At 39.5% G+C, this 20,938-nt stretch overlaps 1 protein-coding gene and 1 long non-coding RNA gene across 4 annotated transcripts; one reads left to right on the top strand and one right to left on the bottom strand.

Annotated features, from left to right (window-relative positions):
* Positions 1-643: 643 nt before the first annotated feature.
* LOC122657900 (1,4-alpha-glucan-branching enzyme 1, chloroplastic/amyloplastic-like) lies at positions 644-19,724 on the bottom strand. Of its 3 annotated transcripts, none has more exons than XM_043852696.1 (14): positions 19,576-19,724; positions 17,289-17,408; positions 15,930-16,131; positions 15,458-15,527; positions 14,891-15,160; positions 13,684-14,590; positions 13,252-13,368; positions 12,909-12,971; positions 3,296-3,403; positions 2,672-2,773; positions 2,226-2,293; positions 2,061-2,142; positions 1,495-1,611; positions 644-918 (listed from the first exon to the last, which is right to left on the bottom strand). In XM_043852696.1, the coding sequence occupies exons 1-14, from the start codon at positions 19,648-19,650 to the stop codon at positions 697-699; spliced, it is 2,523 nt and encodes an 840-aa protein (XP_043708631.1). In that variant the 5' UTR covers positions 19,651-19,724; the 3' UTR covers positions 644-696. The 3 variants fall into 3 exon arrangements, with proteins under 3 accessions (XP_043708631.1, XP_043708633.1, XP_043708632.1); XM_043852698.1 differs by having other exon boundaries at positions 17,289-17,427; positions 19,576-19,693; XM_043852697.1 differs by lacking the exon at positions 17,289-17,408 and having other exon boundaries at positions 19,576-19,702.
* On the top strand, positions 4,238-4,670 carry LOC122657911. Its single transcript, XR_006332389.1, has 3 exons — positions 4,238-4,334; positions 4,481-4,541; positions 4,653-4,670. It is a non-coding gene; the product is annotated as an uncharacterized LOC122657911 (long non-coding RNA).
* Positions 19,725-20,938: the final 1,214 nt, after the last annotated feature.

Here is a 20,938-nt window from a genome sequence, read left to right as displayed (position 1 = left end):
AATGGTAAGCTCACACCCTAAAAAAGGATATATTAATCATTTGAAGGTAAATTTAATCAAAACCGTAACACGTAACTGACGAAGTGAGAACTCAAGGGATGCGATTATATAATTTAAAAACACAAAGGTCATTCTGTATTTAGTACAAACCTCAGGGGGTGACAATGTAATTTTCCTTCTTAAAAAACACCCATAAAACCGATTCTAAATTAGTAAAAAACCCTCGACTCCCTTCTCTTATTTATTGATATAAACTCAAAATGCATTGATGTGTGATTCTTTGATTTTTTTTTTTTCTTCTAGTTGTCCCATATTTTTCTGTATTTTTATGATTTTACTAATTTATACATATTTTTTGCACTAAAAAATAAAAAAAAACGAGACTTGCCTTGATGAGGTTTGACAAGCAATAGTATACTCAGATAACATTCCTCTCACATCTAAACTGCCATGCCCATCTTGACCACATCATCCAATGCAACTGGGATGTGGTTCATGCAGAGCATAGTATACCATTATTATTTGAGCTTATGTACAACCAGGGTTAGGTAACAAATTTCCCTGCAAATTGAAAAAAAGAAACAAAATGAACCAGGTTAGGGGAGACAATCCTATACTGTCCTCTTATATATACAAGGAGAGAACAATATGTACTGATTTTAGGATCAGAATAGAGTTTACAAAAGGATGGAAAGCTCAGTCATCTGATGACACATCCCCCATCTCAACTTCAACATCCCCAGTTTTATCTGAGCCAATATCATCAATTAAGGTTGATTCTTCAATATGCTCCTGTATCGCCGCATCTGCTTCTTCGGCACCCTCCTGCAAAGCCACATCTGCTGCCACTATTTTATTTCCATTAGCCAGCTCCTCAGTATCACCATCTTCTAGATTTTCCTCAACCCTATAATAAACCTTTAAAAAAAAACAAATTGAGAACAACATCATCCATCATCAGAACATGCCTGTAGTTCCAATAAGGGCGCAAATAACCACAATTGGCATAAGCCAGTGTACCATCACACCTCCCATTCTCAGATGAAGCAGGAGAGGATTGGAACTCTGGCTTTTTTTCCTTCTATGACATGGCAGATAATTTTATTAATCATGTATACATTATCCATGGGATCTTTGGCAAGGGAAACATCCTGGGCAGCACTCACTGTCAATTCTAACATATATATATAGTGTGTGTGTGTGTGTGTCTGTGTGACCGCAACTGCATGACTTTTGTAGGTCTTCTACAGATAGGCTAGAGTCCCATGTTATCTGGAAACGACAAAAGGATAGAACTACAGTGCAACAAAAATTCCATTTGTTTCAATAGATTAGCTCCAATGAAGTGTCAGACACGGGTAAAGTGTCACAATTTGAAGTCTGAAGGTAACAGAGAGCAAGACCCAAGTATTTCTCCATACAGATGAGGGCAGAAAACTTTTATATCCGAAAAGGGGGATGAATTCATAAGCAGAATGGAGGGAAGAAGCTTACCACACAAGTGCGGGGTGGTGACAACACCTTGAAGGAGTTTGGACGATTGTTGAAATTTGTTTCTGGCACCCCCGGTGCTCCTTCTGGGGATGTGAAATGGTCTACATCATGACCCACCTGTGGTACGAAAATGCTCAAGTATCAACAAGAGATACTAATATCTGAGTAACTTATTAATAATAAAATCCGATTAGTATCCACAGACTGAATATGCAGATAAGTAGCGTTATGACTTATGAGTTATGACTAGACAACTAGCAAAAAAAATTATGAGAGAGATTATCTAAACATCATGACTACTAAATCCTTTATAGTCAGGCTACTAGATAGATAAGCCCATAAGAGAAAGGATGAGAGACTAGAAAAATAGGATCACTCAACCAGGTGACACTTAGTACTTTGGACTTGGAGATTCTATAAACAGTCACAATAACATCAGAAGACTGCTTCACCCAATGGTGTCAGGTGATTTCCTAGTTACAGTGAGATCTGAAAGTCAAAAATTAAAACACCTATTGCTTATCAAATAATAACAATATATCATTATTTCATAAGAGGGATCTCACTCTTCCCCGTCCACCGAATTCTGAAGCATCACTGTCCAAGGCTACTCTATACTTTCCTGGCAAATCGCACCCAACTTTATACCTGTATGTATCAGAATTTAGGATTCATAAGACAAGTTCAGATACATCAGTCACATGTCATCAGAAATAAAAGAAGAAATGTACCCATCATATGTATTCTCTGGATGAAAATTGAACACAAAAACTAGATCTCCACGCTCAAACACAATAACCTGCAAAGGAAACAAATAACCAAGGTTTAAAATACCAACAGTTGTAAAAAAATGTCGAAACCAGTACTCAACACTTCATTAGTCATGTTTAGACACTGTATGAGTCATTGAGCCATTCTGTCATTAGATAAATCAAACAACAATGACAACATTTATCAAACAAAATCTAGCAATGAAGAATTTTGGAGTCATTAATAAAGTTCATTTACTAGTGTTAACTCTCGCCTTGTTCTTTTGACTGAAAGATATTTGATTTTCATAAATGATCATTCTGTAGAAAAATTCATGTTGATTTTATTAGAATATATTAAAAGACTTTTTTTAAAAAAAAATTAAAGGAGGAAAAAAGGTGTGTGAAATAACCAGGAGCATTCCCACCTTGTCTTCTTCATCAGTGCTGCTCACAATCTGTTTTGTCGATGCAAGGAATGAAAATTTATCATCAAGCAAATTCATAGCTCTATGAAATTCATTCATGAACTGGATTATCAAGCACACAGAAGATTAGTGTTAGAATTTATTTATTGGAGACAAAAGGAAAAGTTAGCATGCAATTGTCAATATCAGGAATTAACAGGACATGTTGCCTGGCATATTGGACCTGTATCCTTAGGTGATCAAACGTGCAGAGGAGTAGGAGCCATCATTTTAAGATATTATCCAGCACACACTGATAACCAAAATAATTTTGTACACAATTAACAGATCATTCACAATATTTCCCCCTCTGCTATCATGATTTCAGCAAGCCAGATAGTTACAGATATCAGTGAGTCAATTTCTGGCCTGGGATATACCAAAGTTTTGACACTCAGATCCCCCAAAATAGAAGAGCCACAATTCCTCTGCAAGTGCATTTGTGCATATAGGATGTAAGGCAAGAGGGCAGACATTTCCTCATGTCACTGACCAAAGTAAAACGGATGACCGCATTCCATAAGGTCAAAAACAGCTAAAAATAAAATATAATTAAGGTCTGGTACTAAAGCCAAGATTCCAAACCTTGAATCTCAAGTGATCTGTATCCACCAAGCTCCACTGTCGTCTGCATTTTTCATAACTCCAACCATTGCCTTCTCTTGGGAAGTCAATCCAGTCAGGATGACCAAACTACAGAATTCCATCAGAGAAGAAATAAGGTTTGGTATAACAAATTTTAAAAAAAGTTGGCAATTTGTGAGCAGGTAGATTAAGAGTCAGATAGGTTAAATGTGTTTCTTTCTTCTAAACGAGAAAATGATGAACCCACCAGAAGTAAGGCACTATGCCCTTCTCTCTGGACTCACCTCCACGATCTTTGTAATTTTCTATTAGTTTTTCTGGTATGATTTATCACCACCTTACCTGTTTACACACACAGACAGGCACTATGCCCTTTGTTGAGTTATGTACCTTGAGGGGCATTATGGGGTTTTTCCCCTATAGCCGATTCATAATTAGAGTCGGCTATGAGGGGGTATTATTGTCATTCTATTCTCTCTTTTATTATAAATAAAGAGCTTGGTGATCCTATTGATCATTCAAGCATTCAGTTCTAAAGCTGCTAACATGGTATTAGAGCCAAAATTCTGACCTAAAGACAGTTTTTTCTTTTTTTTCTTCACATTCCCCTCTCCACGAATTTTTTTTTCTTCTCCACCACTCTTGGCTCTTCTCCACCACCCCTCTCGGCTCTTCCAGCTCCTTAAGGGCAGCACTATGAGGCATCTCGGCCTTTCCCACTTCCCAGTTTCCTTACCCTTTGTCCCTTTCCCCTTCACCCTTCCTGGCTTTCTCGCGGCGCCCAGAGCGGCAGAGCCTCCTCGCCTCCTCGGATCTCAACTCGACTAAGCAGTGAGCACTAGGTTTCACTTGAAGCAAGCACTACAGCTACAGAGTACAGACAGAGTGTCAAACGGGCATGTGCTTTGATTTGTGAGCTAACGGTGAATTTCTTCATTCTTTCTTTCTTTTTTTTTTGGGTCTGAAGTGTGCAAGATGTTCTACGCCCTGTTCTAGACTCTACTTCCAAGCAACCCACTCTTTTTTATGGTACAACGAGGTTAGATTCAATTTCTCTTGCAGTTCCTTCTATTTGTTTCATTAGATTTTGATGCTCTATTAATGTCTACCCTGTGTTTGTTATTATGCTTCACTTGTTTGGAGATTACCTAACTCTGAATTTCCTTTTCATGTGCCCTTCTGAAGGTTGTACACATCTTATATATGCCCATATGCCCAGCGTGCTTGGATTGCACGGAACTATAAGGTTGATATTCTGTAATTTTTCATGTTTATATTGTGTTCTAGTGTTCTTACCTGCTGCAATGGATTCCTAACTAGAAACTTTTTCTTTTTTGTTTGATCTTTTGGGGCACAGGGTTTGCAGGAGAAGATACCGTTTTTGTACCGTATTCATACCAATTTTATACCATACCGAAACCGTACCATAGCGGTACGGTAACGGTATTGAAAATAGGACTCCTAAACGGTACGGTATGGTATAGGTATTGGGTACCTATTTTTTGTACCGTACCGGTTGACATCCTTACTATGAGGAGATCTCTTGCAGACTTAGATGCTGCCCTCATTCCTGCCTCATTGAAGATGGTTGAAGAATACAGGTGTGACTAGATTCTGCCGGCAGATTTCCTCCCTCTTTGAAGATCGATTTCTCTTTTTTTTTTGGAGATTGCTTCCTGCTGTTATTGGTACACCTCCATTCCTGTTTGAAGACTGCAGAATGGGATCAAGATCAAATCAGATTCAGCCCTGCGATTTCTCCAAAAACAGGTTTTTTTTACCTAATTTTGTCAAAAATTAGGGTTTCTTATTTACTCATCAGAAGCAGCTGATTTTTGGAGGACTTCTTCCCAACTCCAGAGGGAAATTCAACCCAAGTTTCAGCAAATTCTGACGGTTAATTTTGTGGGAATTTCAAAACCCGTATATCATATGCTCTTGACATCATGTCTGATCTCACACAACAGCTGAATCAGATGGTTCTTCTCGTCATGAGTACTTTCCTTTTGTTTCTCCCACTAAATTGGATAGGACCAATTACCTGATGTGGTCCAGATCCACTTACCTTACCATTGCTGGTCTTGGCTTCACAGGACATATTATAGGCAGCCTTATTAAACCCGATGAAGAGGGCCAGCACAGGATCGATGGCTATCTCATGACTCCATGGTAATGTCTTATCTTCTGAATTCCATGAATGCTTCTGTAGCCCCTGGTTATCTTCTCTTGGACACTGTTGCCTCGATACGGAAGGCTGCCAAAGAAACCTACTCCCAAGTTAGGAATGATGCTCAAGTATATGAACCGAGGAAAAAGATTCATGATACAAAACAGAATGAGTTAACTGTATCTCAATATTACACACAGCTTGGTAAGTGCTGGCAAGAACTTGATCATTACTCGGATTATCAGCCCACCATTGCCAGTGATATTGCTGCCTATCGCAAACATGTTGATAAGATTCGAGTTTATGATTTTTTGGCTGGACTCAACGTTGAATATGATCCGATTAGAGTCCAAATTCTCAGCAAAGATCCTTTTCCTACCCTGGAACAGTCTTATGCATTGGTTAACATTGAGGATCGATGACGTTCAGCGATGCTCCACCCTGCAACTACAGACCGATCAGCCTTACACACTGGGACTGGTTCAAATCCTACTACTATTGACACTTCTAAAGCTGTTAAGGAAGCTGTCAAACGTGAACATTGTGGTAAGCTATGGCACACTAAGGCCACAAGTTGGAAGTTACATGGGAAGCCTGCTGATTTTAAAGCAAATAGAAAGAAGGGTGGTGGTAACAAGGGCCGTGGTCAACCTACTGCTAAGGCAAATCAGATTGAGACTACTACCCCACCTCCTGCAGATACTGGTCTTTCTATGGAAGAACTTCAAGCTTTCCGTCGGATGTTGAAGGCCTCTTCTGCCCCTACTGCCCAATCTTCTGCACCTACTGCCTCTTCTAGTTCTATTTCTAACTTTTCTTCAGGTATTTCTGTTAGAAGTCAGTGTGCATCGGCAGTCTCCAGCCCATGGATCTTTGACTCAGGTGCCAATGACCATATGACAGGTTGTTCTACTCTATTTCATAAGTACACTCCTTCCTCTGGAAAAGAAACTATCTGTGTTGCCAATGGGTCTTTTTCTTCTATCTCTGGAAAGGGCTCTATTTCTTGTCCCTCTAGTCTTACTCTTAAATCTGTTTCACATGTTCCTTCCTTCTCTACTAATTTATTGTCTTTTAGTAGCCTTACAAAGGATCTAAATTGCAAATTAACTATTTTTCCATCTCATTGTGTCTTACAGGATCTGGTGACAGGGAAGACGATTGGGGTTGGTAAAGTGCATGGTGGTCTCTACTTGCTTGATGGTGGTTCCCAGCATTCCACTACTGTTCCTACTCACCTTTACCAGTTACATTCTGCCTCATCTGACTTATATCAGTGGCATCGTAGAAGGACATCCCCTTATTGGGACTTTATCTCTTTTATTTCCCAAACTAGTTCAAAATTCTAACAAGGATGACTTTTTTTGTGAAGCCTGTATTTTGGCTAAACAGACTCGTTCTATTTATCCTTCATTAAATAAAAGAAGTATTTTCCCTTATCATATTGTTCATTCGGATGTATGAGGTTCTGCTCGGAAAGCCTCTATTTCTGGCCACAGATGGTTTGTTACTTTTATTGACTATCATAGTGGCACCACCTGGGTGTATATGATGCAACACAAGAGTGAAGTGTTTTAGTGTTTTCAGCTTTTCCACAAATTAGTCCAGACTCAATTCAACGCCACTTTAAAGATTCTCCGCAATGACAACAACAGAGAATACATGGACGTGTAGTTTCAGAAATATTTGGCTTGGCTGATCATGGAATCCTTCACCAAACCAGCTGTGTCGACACACCTCCCCAAAATGGTGTAGCTGAGAGGAAAAATCTCCACCTCTTTGAAATGGCCCGTGCCTTGATGTGACCCCAATGTCCCATCTCAATACTGGAGTGATGTTGTGCTTTCCACTGCCTATTTGATCAATAGGTTACCTACTCGGGTGCTGTCCTCCCGTGCTCTGGTTGATGTTCTCTAGGGTGCCTCCTCTTTTCTCATACCTCCCAAGGTTTTCGGGTGTGTATGTTATGCTCGCAATCATCATCCACATGGGAAGTTGGATCCTCGTGGCATCAAGTGTATTTTTTTGGATTACTCTGTAACTCAAAAAGGGTACAAGTGCTATCATCCTCCCACTCGCCGTATGATTGCCTCTATAGATGTTGTCTTTCATGAGTCTTCACCATACTATTTATCGCCACATCTTCAGGGGGAGTTAGACTTGGCTTGTGAAGATGTGCCGACTACATTACTTGCTGCACATTCATCACCACCTGTTGCCCAACTAGTGCCGACATTACCTGCTGCCCAACCATCATCATCAACCACACTATCTGTTGCACCTATTTCTCCTGTTCCTCTTCAGGGGGGAGAAAATACCGGATCAGGTTCCTGTTCAAGAAGGGCCTTCTTCAGATGCAATTTAGGGGGAGCAGCCTACCCCTGGCTCTGTTAGAAGACAGGTTGAAAAACTTCAGGGAAGACTTGATTGGCCAAAGAAAGAAGCAAGTTGGAACCACCACCCCTGCGGCACCTTTACTCATCCCATCGCCATCCCTTGAGCAAGAGTCTACTAGTCCGTCTGGTAAGTCCTCTTCTTCTCTTGAATTACCTATTGCTGTCCGTAAAGGTGTTCATACACCCAACATCCTATATCTCATGTTGTTTCTTGTGATTCTCTTTCTCTATCATGCTTTTGTGTCTTCTCTTTCCTCTATTTCTATTCCTCAGAAGTGGCAAGAAGCATTTACTAATGCAAAGTGGAAAGCAGCCATGGTGGAAGAGATGAATGTCGTAAGAAAAAATAATACATGGGACCTTGTTGTTCTTCCTCCAGGAAAAAAACCAGTTGGATGTAAGTGGGTGTTTGTACTCAAGCAGAAGATGGATGGTACAGTTGACAGATACAAAGCTAGATTGGTGACCAAGGGTTTTACCCAGACTTATGGGATTGATTACCAGGAGACTTTTGCTCCTATTGCAAAATTGAGCACTGTTCGCATTCTCTTGTCCTGTGCTGTGAATGTTGGGTGGGATTTGCAGCAGCTTGATGTTAAAAATGTTTTCCTTCATGGAGAGCTTGAGGAAGTATATATGGAGATTCCTCCAGGTTTCTCATCTGAAAAAACTCATGGGAAAGTCTGCAAACTGAAGCGTGCACTCTATGGGTTGAAACAGTCTCCAGGGGCTTGGTTTGGCAGATTCACAAGGCCATGATTTTAGTAGGATATAAACAAAGTAATGTTGATCATACTTTGTTCATCAAACGGTTTGGTGACAATGTCACTATCCTCATAGTTTATGTCGATGATATTGTGGTGACAGGGAATAATGGTGCAAAGATCTCTCGTCTGAAGAGCTTCCTAGGGCGTGAGTTTGAAATAAAGGATCTAGGGACATTAAAGTAAGCTTTCAGGATTGAAGTTGCAAAGGGCATCTTTCTCTCGCAAAGGGAATTATGTTCTAGATCTTTTATCTAAGACTGGTTTGTTGGGTTGCCATCCCTGTGATACACCAATGGAAGCTGGTACTCGACTGAAGGATAAAGATGGTGAACTGGTTGATAAAGGCCATTATCAGAGGTTAGTGGGGAAATTAATTTATCTCTCACATACTAGATCAGAGTCATCAGACATTGCATTTGCGGTGAGTTTGGTTAGTCAATTCATGCATGACCCCTATTCTTCACATATGACTATTGTTTTTCGCATTCTTCATTATTTGAAGTCAACTCTGGGAAAAGGGGTTCCTTTGTCTCCCCATGATCATCTTCGTATTGAGGCATATACTGATGCAAATTGGGGTGGTTCTTCTGATTGGAAGTCTACTTTAGGATATTGTTCATTTGTAGGAGGGAACCAGGTCACTTGGCGCAGCAAGAAACAAAATGTTGTGGCAAGGTCCAACGTTGAAGCAGGGTTCCGGGCTATGGCACAAGGAATCTATGAGTTGTTATAGATTAAGGGGTTAACTTCAAGACCTTGGTGTTACTGTTCGTCTCCCAATGATGTTGTATTGTGATAATAAAGCTGCAATTAGCATTGCCCATAATCCAATACAGCATGACAATACAAAGCATGTGGAGATCGACAAACACTTCATCAAAGAGAAGATGGAAAGTGGACAGATTTGTATGCCTTTTGTGAAAACTGATGATCAACTTACTGATGTTTTCACTAAAGGCTTGTGTGGGAAATTATTTCATCCTATTTTGTTCAAGTTGGGCATGTGAGATATCTATGCACCAACTTGAGGGGGAGTGTTGAGTTACGTAGCCCGAGGGGCTTTATGGGGTTTTTCCCCTATAGCCGATTCAAAATTAGAGTAGGATATGAGGGGTATTATTGTAATTCCTTTCTCTCTCTTTTATTATAAATAAAGAGCTTGGTGATCCTATTGATCACTCAAGCATTCAGTTCTAAAGTTGCTGACACCCTTCTCTTTGGTATGATTTGAACGGAAACACACACACACACCTCTGGACTCACCTCCACAATCTTTGTAAATTTTCTATAGTTTTTCTGGTATGATTTACACGGAAACACATACACACCTTTGATCTGGACTCACCTCCACGATCTTTGTAAATTTCCTATTAGTTTTTTTGGTATGAAACACACGGAAACACACACACGTGTGTGTGTGTGTGTGTGTTTTGTAAGATAGAGCTAGCTTATCAAGAAAAGAGGGCAGGGTACATCTACAAAAACAAAATCCTACCAATACAACACACATAATGCCTAAGAACATAGTACTAGGTTTTGATTTTGAACCTGGTTTCAACTAGGCTTGAAACCGAAATGTTTCAACCGTAACCAAAATTTCGGTCAAAAGCTGTACTTTTCTTTTTCAAGTTTTGATGGTAGGTTTAGCGGCCCAAATGGCTAATTAGGTCCTGAAATCTCTAGGACACCCTATTTTAGGCGCCCTTCTAAACATAGTGAAATCCTTAAATTTTAAAAAATCACACCCAAAATTGTAATTTGACTTCAGAGTCTATGTATTAACCCTATTTTTCACAATTTTGTTGCAAGAAAATAAATTTATTCTAGAAAATTTTAAAAATATTTTAGAAACAGAAAATAAATTCCGTCTCCGTGAAGTCATATACCGGACTAGAGATTGTATCATTTAAAAATTGAATGCCAACCACCAAGTATTTATCCCATTTTTTTGCAAAAATTAGTTTTAGGGAAAAGTGATACCTCCAACTTTGGATCTTGCACAAATCTTCCAACAATGCAGCAAATCGGTGCTTCCACTACGTTCCTCTACTGCCCAAGCACTGGTTCCAACGTTGTATGGCAATGATTTGGCCAAGAGAGCAAGAAAATTGGGGTCTTCAAGATTCTCTGTCGAAACCAGGCGAAGTGCATGTACTAAGTGACATGAACAGTTTTGACCGAAATACGGCAAAACTGTTCAAAAGACTGAAATTTTGGCGTTTCACCGAAATTTCAGTCAAAATCTTCCATTTTTATGGTATTGCATGCTGTTTCGTTTCAACAGCATGCGAAACCGAAATGTTTTGCGAAATTTCGCGAAACCTTGTACCATGCCTAAGAACCCCACTGTAGTGCCATCTGTAAGAGATTATAGGATCAGAGCTTCTAGGCAAACTAGATGTTCAAAGAGGAACATAATGGTCTATCCAACCTGTGACTTTGAGAGAATCAAATAATTAGCAAACCAGAAGATGATAGAGAGAGAGAAGAACAAGAAGAACTAGGCCAGCGATAGATTTAGAGAGAATAATCTATCGCTGGTCCTTGGGACTTTATTTATAGAACTTACAAACACCAGTAGAATAATTACAATCAAACTAGGAAACCAAAATACTACCCATCTAAGAGAATCCAAACTATCCTAAAATAAACCAAATACCCTCGCGATAACTCCTATCATGATTACATGATGTAAAGAATCCCAGAATCTGTAACCAGTGCCTGGCAAAGAGAAAAGAGAAGATAGAAAGAGATGGAGAGGAAGAGAGAACAATGGGAGAAAAGGGCTGTGCGATAGAATGTTACTTCTATCGTACCAGCCAACACATATTTATATTAAGCCAAAACAGAATTACAATAGGAATGTAACTCCTACCTAATTAAGCCTAAAGCCTAAAACAAGAAACTTACTTAGACTAGAAAACTAACAACTAAAGACATAAACTAATAAAGGAAACCACGATAGGGGGCCCCCTATCGTGTTACATATCTCTTAACACATGAAAAGCCCATTACCGCTAGATAAGAGTGGATCCAATAGGGGTACACGACACCCTATGAACCATATCTCAACACTCATTCCAAGCTGGAGCATATGTATCTCTCATGCCCAGTTTGGACCAGCATTTTCGAAAAGCAGGACCAAAGAGAGACTTGGTGAATACATCAGCTAGCTGATCCGCAGATGAAACAAAGGGAGTAACAATAAGCTTCTTCATAACAGCACTTTGCACAAAGTGGCAGTCTACTTCAGTGTGCTTGGTCCTCTCATGAAACACCGGATTTCTGGCAATGTAGATGGAGGCTTGGTTGTCACAACATCTTCATAGGTTGAGTGACTGGAAAACCCAACTCTTGAAGTACAGACTTCAACCACATCAACTCAGCTGCAGTATGAGCCATAGCTCTATACTCAGCTTCACCACCAGAAAATTTGTCTCCTAGGCATGCACAAGGTTACATGTAAAATATGAGATTTCAATATTTTAAGGTGTAATTGTTAGGGTGTTGGATGTAAAATAAGGGATTTTGATTTTTTTTATTCCTTTCCTAACATTTTTATTTGTTTGTGTACAGAACTCCTGTACAATGCACTACATGGAATCATCTTTTATAAAACAAAACCTAAAGAGAATAAAAGGGTAGAACACGATTGAAAAGAGGGCTGAGATCCAGCGACTCCTCTGACCAACAACAGCTCATCTCTCCTCTGCTCCTCCGGTCGGCAGCTCCAACAATGACTCCCACGAAGGTGCGAGCAAGGCGACGGTGAGTCAACCTGTGACGAGTCCGCCACGATCGGTAAGTCATCCTACTCCTTCCTCTTCAGGGGGTGGCTGCTGCTTCTTCTTCTTTTCTGTAACTGCTACTCCTCTTCCTCTTCTTCTTCTTCTTCCTTCTTGGGCTGGAGTTGAGTCACCAGGGGGTCGGGGAGTCGAGTCACGGCCTTGGACCCTCTTCGTCTTCGAGTTCCTTCTTTCTTCAACTTTTATTTCTTTCATTTGTTTTTTAAAATACATGTGATGATACAATGTATGGGCCTGGCAGTGTATCTAAATAGTGTACATCATCCTACCAAAATGCTAGAGAATGCATCAATTTTTTTTAATAAATAAAATCAAGGCATGCAAACAATAAGGCATTCACATGACCAGGTGTTAGAAAAACGCCTTGTCGCCAAAGGCAGCACCTTGACAACTATGGTGTGTGTGTATGTTCAGGGATAGTAGTTTTTTTTTTTTTTTTTTGGGGGGGGGGGGGTGGTGGGGGGGGAGATTGGTTACCTCATTGCCCATAAAGTTTAGATAACCATCGCCTCCTAATGCCATCGTTATAAAATGAATCATCTGCAAAGGAATACAATGTCAATGAGAATGTGAAGGTACAATATCAATTAGAAAACAACATCTGACATACTAGACTACTAATGAGATTTTTCAGATTAATATTGAAAAGCATAACGCACAAAAAAAATCAAATACATAGAGATTGTATATATAACAGTAAAAGTGTAAAACCAAATCATTTTAAGGCATCCATGGTTGCAGTACAGACTACAGACCATCAACTAAGCAAGTCTATCAACTACAATATGCAAACAGCAATGTAAATAGTTAAAGCACAAACCTTGTGAAGGGCAATCCCTCGCTCAATAACAGGAGAAGCTTCCATCAAACAAGACATGCCAGTATACATTTCTTTATCCATTAAAAGAAATGCAATGGTCTTGTCACCCACAATGGCCTGTCAATAGAGAACAATTGTCAGGAAAAGAAAATGTTATTTGATTTGATAAAAAGGAAACATCAAACCCAAGAAGAAAGGTTCCTTCTTGGAGGAAATTTCATATATTTCATACCTAGCTTTTTAAGGCTATTGAAAAGACGTAATCCCCCCCTCCCCAATGGAAGGAGCATTTCCTTTAATGTTGCTCCATACCATAATGAACCTATCTAACCCTCGTCTCCTTTACCATATTACAGCACTGACCATACAATTAAGTGATAGGGAGAGCCACCAGATAGCAGGACATTCACAAGGAGAATGAAATCAAAATACCTGATCATGACTCTCAGCATATGATATGCATTTTTCCGTGTATCTCCTGTTTGTCAAGGTCAATGATATTTCTTTCATTGACCACCCCTCATCCTTCTTGTTCTTCAAGTAATCAATCCACTTGTCAGGGATGGCCATTGCCAGACGGTAATCAAAACCGATTCCCCCCTCAGACACAGGTTGACCCAAACCTGGCATACCTGAGACATCTTCAGCAATCACAGTTGCATCTGGCAATATGTTGTGAATCAGACAATTGGCCAGCATCAAATAAACAACAGCATCAACATCAGTCGCTTCACTGAAATACTCCTTATAATTCCCGGAAAATGCCATATTGATTCCATGGTGATGATACAACATTGATGTGACGCCATCAAATCGAAACCCATCAAACTGGAACTCCTCAAGCCACCATCTCAAGTTGGAAAGAAGAAAGCGAAGAACTTCCCAGTTAGCATAATTAAATAATCGGCTATCCCATAGCTTGTGGTACCCTCGATCACCAGCGTGAAAGTAGGACTCTTGTGAGCTTTGGCCGACATCATAGCCATTAAGACCATCAGTCACATTGTTACTTGCATGGCTGTGAACAACATCCATCAGAACCCGCAAACCTAAGCTGTGAGCTTTGTCAATGAGATATTTGAGGTCCTCAGGGGTCCCAGATCTACTGCTAACAGCAAAAAAGTTTGTAACATGATAACCGAAGGATCCATAGTAGGAATGTTCCTTAATAGCCATCAACTGGACAGTGTTATAGTTATTTGACCGTATACGGGGCAACACATCATCAGCAAATTCTCTATATGAATTTACGCGGAGTTCTGAGCTACTCATTCCAACATGAGCCTCATATATACGCGGGGCCTCGGGCTTTAGGGGACGAGGATGTTTGAATTCATACCTGCATGATCAAATGAAAGCAACAAGCATATCAACTGTCTGTGTTTGAGTAGTTTGTTTTTGGAAAATATTCACTGACCCCACTGGCATAAAAGAAGCTAAGCCTAACAGTCATCAAGTCCTTAGTGACTTTCAGTAATAACAATAAACAATAAAGCTTTCATTTGAAACTGAAAGCTCCAGGCGGGAGTGCCCCCCTGATATTGAAACTCTTTTATGAGTGAGATCCTTATGCTCTTTTTTATTCCTTGTGAAAACAGAAGAAAAGGAGGGCGGGAAATAGATGAACAATAATTAGCACCTTTGTGAAGGTGGGGGGTCCCAGTACACTCCATCATATGGTGCTGCAAATCTGGTGGGGTCTACAGTGGCATATTTTATCCATGCAGGAATTCGATCAACCCAAACTCCATTCCCATGCTTGAAACGGAACTTGACCTTAGAATTGTGTGGAATGGCTGGATTTCCACCAGAATCAGAAATCTTGATAGTCCAAACACCAAACTGGTCCTTCTCCATTCTGTGGTTGGAACCATCCCATCCATTGAAGTCCCCAATAACTTGTGCTTCCCTACATTATGTAGTTCCCCCGTCAAATCATAAACATCAAGGCAATTAAGTTCTTAATCTGAATGTATCTACTTATATTTTGCAAATTTCTACCATAAGCAGCAGTGATGCTAGTACACAATTTACAAGTCGGCGAAGATTATCGATGTTCAATGATGATTGATGATATGAAGGTGACTTGGGAAAGATTGTATTTTGTGCAACTAAACCTAATGCCACTTCCTCCATGTACTGAGAGGAGTTACAAGCAAAAAAAGGCCACGCAAAAGAATAAATAGGACTAGATCAAAGAATTTACTGTGCTGCAGGAGCCCACTCACGGTACACAATGCAATCTTCTTCTCTGTTAAATCCAAACTTCAGATAACCTGAGGAAAGGGGGAAGGGATGAAAAGAAATTAGTAATCAGAGGTATTGGGTGTCAACAATACTTTCATAGATTACCTAAACTGGTGACAATAAAGGAGATCAGAATGATCCTATTTGTTGGACCAAATAGGAGGCCTCCCAGCCCAGACAGCAACCAGATCAGATGACATTAATCTTCTGATTAATCAAAATTAATGGTTGACCATCACCCTCCTTTTGGCTACAAAGTGAATGCATTTAACATCGAACAATCTTGTACTGAGCAGTGAAGCAACACGACTAATCAAACACGTGGACTTGGGCTCCACATGTTCAATATCGTCCCAAGAACGAACAAAATCCACATGAATATTACATAACTATGGGAAAAGAAAACATGTATATTCTGCATTGAACTTGACCTTGAGCAAATTCTTCAAGACTTCCTTCATATTTCCCAATGAGCTCCTTCTGCTCCACATACCTCCCTGTTCTAAATCTCAAGTGATCTTTATATGGCTCCATGCCTTGATCCAAGCTCAAGATACCAATATCTTCTTCAACATTCAACGTTGCTGAGCGCTCATCAGTTAAAAGGGATGATATTGCAGAATTGTGCTCAGACTATTAAAGCAAAAGAAAATATCAGAACTTATTTATATTGGAGCTAAACAAACTCAAAGTCATAGCTGACCTAAATTAACTTCTTTAGAAGAAAAGAGAAGGAAAGAAATTACTCCCAGAATTTAAATGCCAAAGAAGTATTCTTCATGAAACCTACAATCTAAAAGTCATCTTGGAACTATTTCACCTACTGTTTCTGTTAATAAGGAATTTAACACACAAATGCAAGTATTCATTTCAGCATTTGAGGTTTCAAAAAGTCAGTAGTCTACTATGCCTCCACCATACATAAAGCACATCAAAGGTTGTTGGGACCCATCATTCCACAGAGATCTATCGGGTGAGAAGTTAACCCATCTAAATGAACTTCATCAGCCAAAACTATAGATGATGCCATGATGCACCACAAGTTTTTTACTTTCAGGATAAATAAATAATTAGGATTTCTAGGGGATTCCCAAGTCCCCAAAGCCATTTCCTAAGTTTGAAAATGAAAAAGAACAGTAATGGTCAGTTAAACAGGTCAATGTCAAGCAGGATGAGATAACAGTAGAGGGACATCTAATGGAGGATCCCAGATAGGTCCCAACTAAGTGAATTGTGCCACAATGTGGCTGGCAAAGGAAGACACAGCAGCTTCTTCCCTTGGGATCCTGTTGATTCAATAGAGAATATTTTTACCAGCAATTATCTTAAAAAGCAAAAGGAAATCTTATAGACCTGAAAACCAGAAATTATTTTACTGAAATGCAATACACAAATTTGGAAGATAGGAGGACACAACCCCCCATACCATACCATTGCCACAGCCAATAAGCTTCTTTATCTCGTAAAATCACAAATCACAAAAAGAAAAATAAAATACAAAATAAGTTCTAAAAGTCTATTTACCAGGATTTTTTTTATCTAAACAAACGGAGCCTTCTCTCATAACTCGTGAGTTCCTTATAATGGGATACGAAAATCTGAGTTTTGCTTGGTATTAGATATCAAACCATGACAATCAATGAATCACATTATTTGAACCAATGGTTTGAAAAGAAAACATTCCACACCCGCTAATGTCACACCTCGCATCAACAAGACAATCATTCATTCATCAAACTAGATAAATTTTATGGATGGTTTCATTCATAATGTCAGCAATATTAACACACCTTCCCATTTATTGAAAGCCTCCGTTTAGAAAGGAAATAGCACTGCCCATGTAATTTGCTGCACCCACGAATAACCGAAGTTGATTGTGGTTTGATTAGGTCCAAGTAGTCTCTTGAGGCCTGAGAATTACAGAAATAACTTTGGACAAACTATTAGCACACTAACTTATGTTCAGCTATATTCACACATATTTCAAGAGTAACCAACAAAATAGCAATCATGCAAACTTTGCAATTATCACCATCAAGCTGAAATACAGGATTCTTGGTGATTGTAATTTAAAAAATAAATAAATATTTTGTCCAATAACAATAGAGAGGTCATGAAGTTGAATAATGGACACATAACAGTGTATATCATGTGCTTTGTAAAGTATTGAGTATCTTGACTATCTTCTGTACATAGTTTCCAACTGAAAAGGAAAAGGTTGATTTTTTTTTATCTGCAATTCAGGAGCAATAAGATGAGTCTTCTCATCAGATTTATTGTATACCATTGCCAGCTAGGATTTAAATACTGGTATCATGGATCAGATTGATCCCAGGCAGTACAAATCCAGATTGTTCTGTGTCAGACAATCCAAACAAAAAATTAAGGCCCATCCAAGAAACAATAGCCTAATATACACAATGGATCAGCCAATCCACTGTATATAATCGATTGCATCGGTGCCATCTGATAAAAATCCGGATCAGACCCATGTTCCAGACCAATCCATTGTCAATCTTCAAAACCATAGTTGCTAGTAATCCCATGGAGATGGATTGTTATTGATTCAATTCTTTTTGTACAATTCTGCAAGATCCGGAGTCCAAATGCTTACAACAAACCTAGTAACACTTTGTAGGTGTACTAATAACCATCACAAGAAATAAAATGCATCAACAAATAAATGTTTTTGAGGCATATCACGTTATACTAATAACTAAAAGTTGGGGAATGATGTTTACACTAACCACAAAGAACTTGGTTCTTGCATGGTCACCATTTTCAGTTTCCGACTTTCCGTATAAATTGATCTTATCATACTGACAGTTGGATGTATATTCCACCCCTTGGATTACCCACATATGATGTTAAGGGAATCATCTGAACTATATGACTGACCATGTATTGAACCTCTACTCCAATATCTTCAAACATTAAAGTAGATGCCGAAGTTTACTTTTCAACCATTTCTCAAAACTTCATATCACTACGTGGGAAATCCATTTGGGGTGAAACTTACCAAATGGATTAGATGGAGATCTGGAGAAAATGTCAACAAAATCTGTGCATCAAATAAACTACCATGAGGCAGATACTTAAAAGTGATGTAGGGATCCTTCTTTACCAGATAATTGAGGAAACATTAGCCTTATATATGTAGACGCCGTAGACCTGTTGTTAGGAAGGTGCTACCGGACAAGCATGCCGGATTAAGCACGGCAGGGGTATCAACTGCGAAATGAACCCCATGCAAATAGGTCCATACAGCTGTAAGCCCACCACATGGCAGTGTGCCAACCGTCCATCATCCAACTCAGCATTGAATTCAACATTTTCCTCTGTTGTTGACATGTTTTAGACTGAAACAACACATTTCTACCAACAGATCTTTATTTTGCAAGGTTACGGACACAACTTTTTTGTTAGTTTGATTACTTTTCTGTAGTTCAATCCAAAACCGACTACCCAAGTATTGGAATAGCAAAAACAAAACCATCACTCCAGACAATAAGAATCAACATGATTACCTCAATATCACGACAACAACAACTATCCACTTGAGCTGAACTTAAACGACGAGTATTTAATCAACATAAAATTATAAAAAATATATATATATTTGAAAAACGATAACAAATAACTTTTTAACGACTTTCAAAATAGCAAAATTAAAGGAACTTAATCCAAAAGATCATGAGCCAAGACAAGCATGATCAGATACCGTCTAAACTTAGCCAATTACAATGATAGCCATTCGCCATTCACGCCCGTTATAACACAAAAACCGCAATGCGATCCCGTATATACGTTAATTTCACGGGAAGGATGGGAAGAACGGAAAGAAGTTGAAGAGCAGGTGACTTCGTTAACAAAACATAGTAAAAATCTCAAGCAGAATTTCATTTCAGACACAAAGCTATAATATAACCTGATACAAAGATTGTGCAGCACGAATTGATGTAACTCGGCAGAATCTCCCGACCCATTCATAGGAAGAAACGTAAGTACAACATCAAACTATAGATTCAAAACAACAGCTCATAATCGACCAAATTTCAAAGAACAACTCTGAGTTACCTTTTCGAAGCTCTTCCGGGTATGCAATGAAGGCCCAATGACAGATCTGTGAAGAATAACAGCAGAACTGTACATCTTCCCTGTCTCAGGTTTCACCTCTCAACTTCTCTCTCTCCCTATATATCTCTCTCACACTAGAAGAAGCAGAGTAAGTAGCTTTGCCCAAATTTTGATTAGACCGGTTGAGCCAATCACATCGTACACGTTTTCATGTCTCAAATCTCGGACCGTGAATGATAAGCTATAGCCAAATACACATTAAAAACATACAACCTGTGAACTATAACACTTTTATAGAAAATATATGAACCGTTTTAATATTGGAAAACTTAAACCTGGACCACTGGATGCATACTGGAGGTTAAGATCCTCATCAAGCGGTCCTTGTTGAAATACTAGTGCAATAATTAGCCTGAATCTCTGATTGAGCAGAATTTCACTTGGCGAGAGAGAGACACGCAAGGAAAGAATATTCGCGCGTTTCGTTTTAGGCTTTTTTAGGGAGAAGCAAAGCATAACGTCGTTCAATTTAGATTCCGATTCCAATATCGATTCTGTCTAAATTGGTCAGAATCGGACGGAATCGGAATCGGCTCCGCTTGGCCAGTACCTGTACGGAAATTAAGGTTATAGTATCTTTTTTAGTTTTTATCTTGACCAGTTCCAATCTGAACCGGATCCAAGTTTTTAAGCTTGGTTGGCCTCAACTGATCCACTCCCATTTCCTTGAACCGAGTTTCGAATTCAATTTTTTTCCAAAATCCTCCCCTCTAGCCTCTATTATAGATTCTACCCTAATGACATGGACTAAGGTGAGAAGCTATGGATTCAGATCCTCTACTATCGAGCTGCCTGATAGGATCGTGCTGCCCAGACATGGTGAGGCGTATAATGACCGCCTTACCCCCACTCGAACAAAGCGCTCGAGCAGGGGTAAGGTGGTTATTGCACGCCTCGTCGTGTCTAGGCAGCACGGTCCTGCCGGGTAGCTCGGCAATAGAGGATCCAAATTGGAGAAGCTATCGGGTGACATCTTGTCTATGAGAGGATAAATTTTCAAACCCCTTGTTGTCCCTTTGTAGTTTCATGTCCTGCCCTCTCGCCCTGTCCCTGTTTGGCCACCAGTGGGTCTTTCTCTGGCCTCTGTGTAGGCTTAACAACCAAAATGAAGGGAGATGCCAATATATGGGAATCATGGAAGAAGAACTCGACCGAAACCTGTCGAAACCACCGAGTTAACTCGATTTCGCAGGTTTTCGAGACGAGTTGAAGGGTGATTTTAAAAATCCAGGGTTTCGATCGAAATTCGATGGTTTCGACCGAGATGTTGGTAATTTCACAAGTTTTGACACTTGTGCCCATC

This window comes from Telopea speciosissima, chromosome 4 (genome assembly GCF_018873765.1).
Source record: "Telopea speciosissima isolate NSW1024214 ecotype Mountain lineage chromosome 4, Tspe_v1, whole genome shotgun sequence".
Taxonomy (NCBI): domain Eukaryota; kingdom Viridiplantae; phylum Streptophyta; class Magnoliopsida; order Proteales; family Proteaceae; genus Telopea; species Telopea speciosissima.
This window is presented reverse-complemented; position numbering and strand designations above follow the sequence as displayed.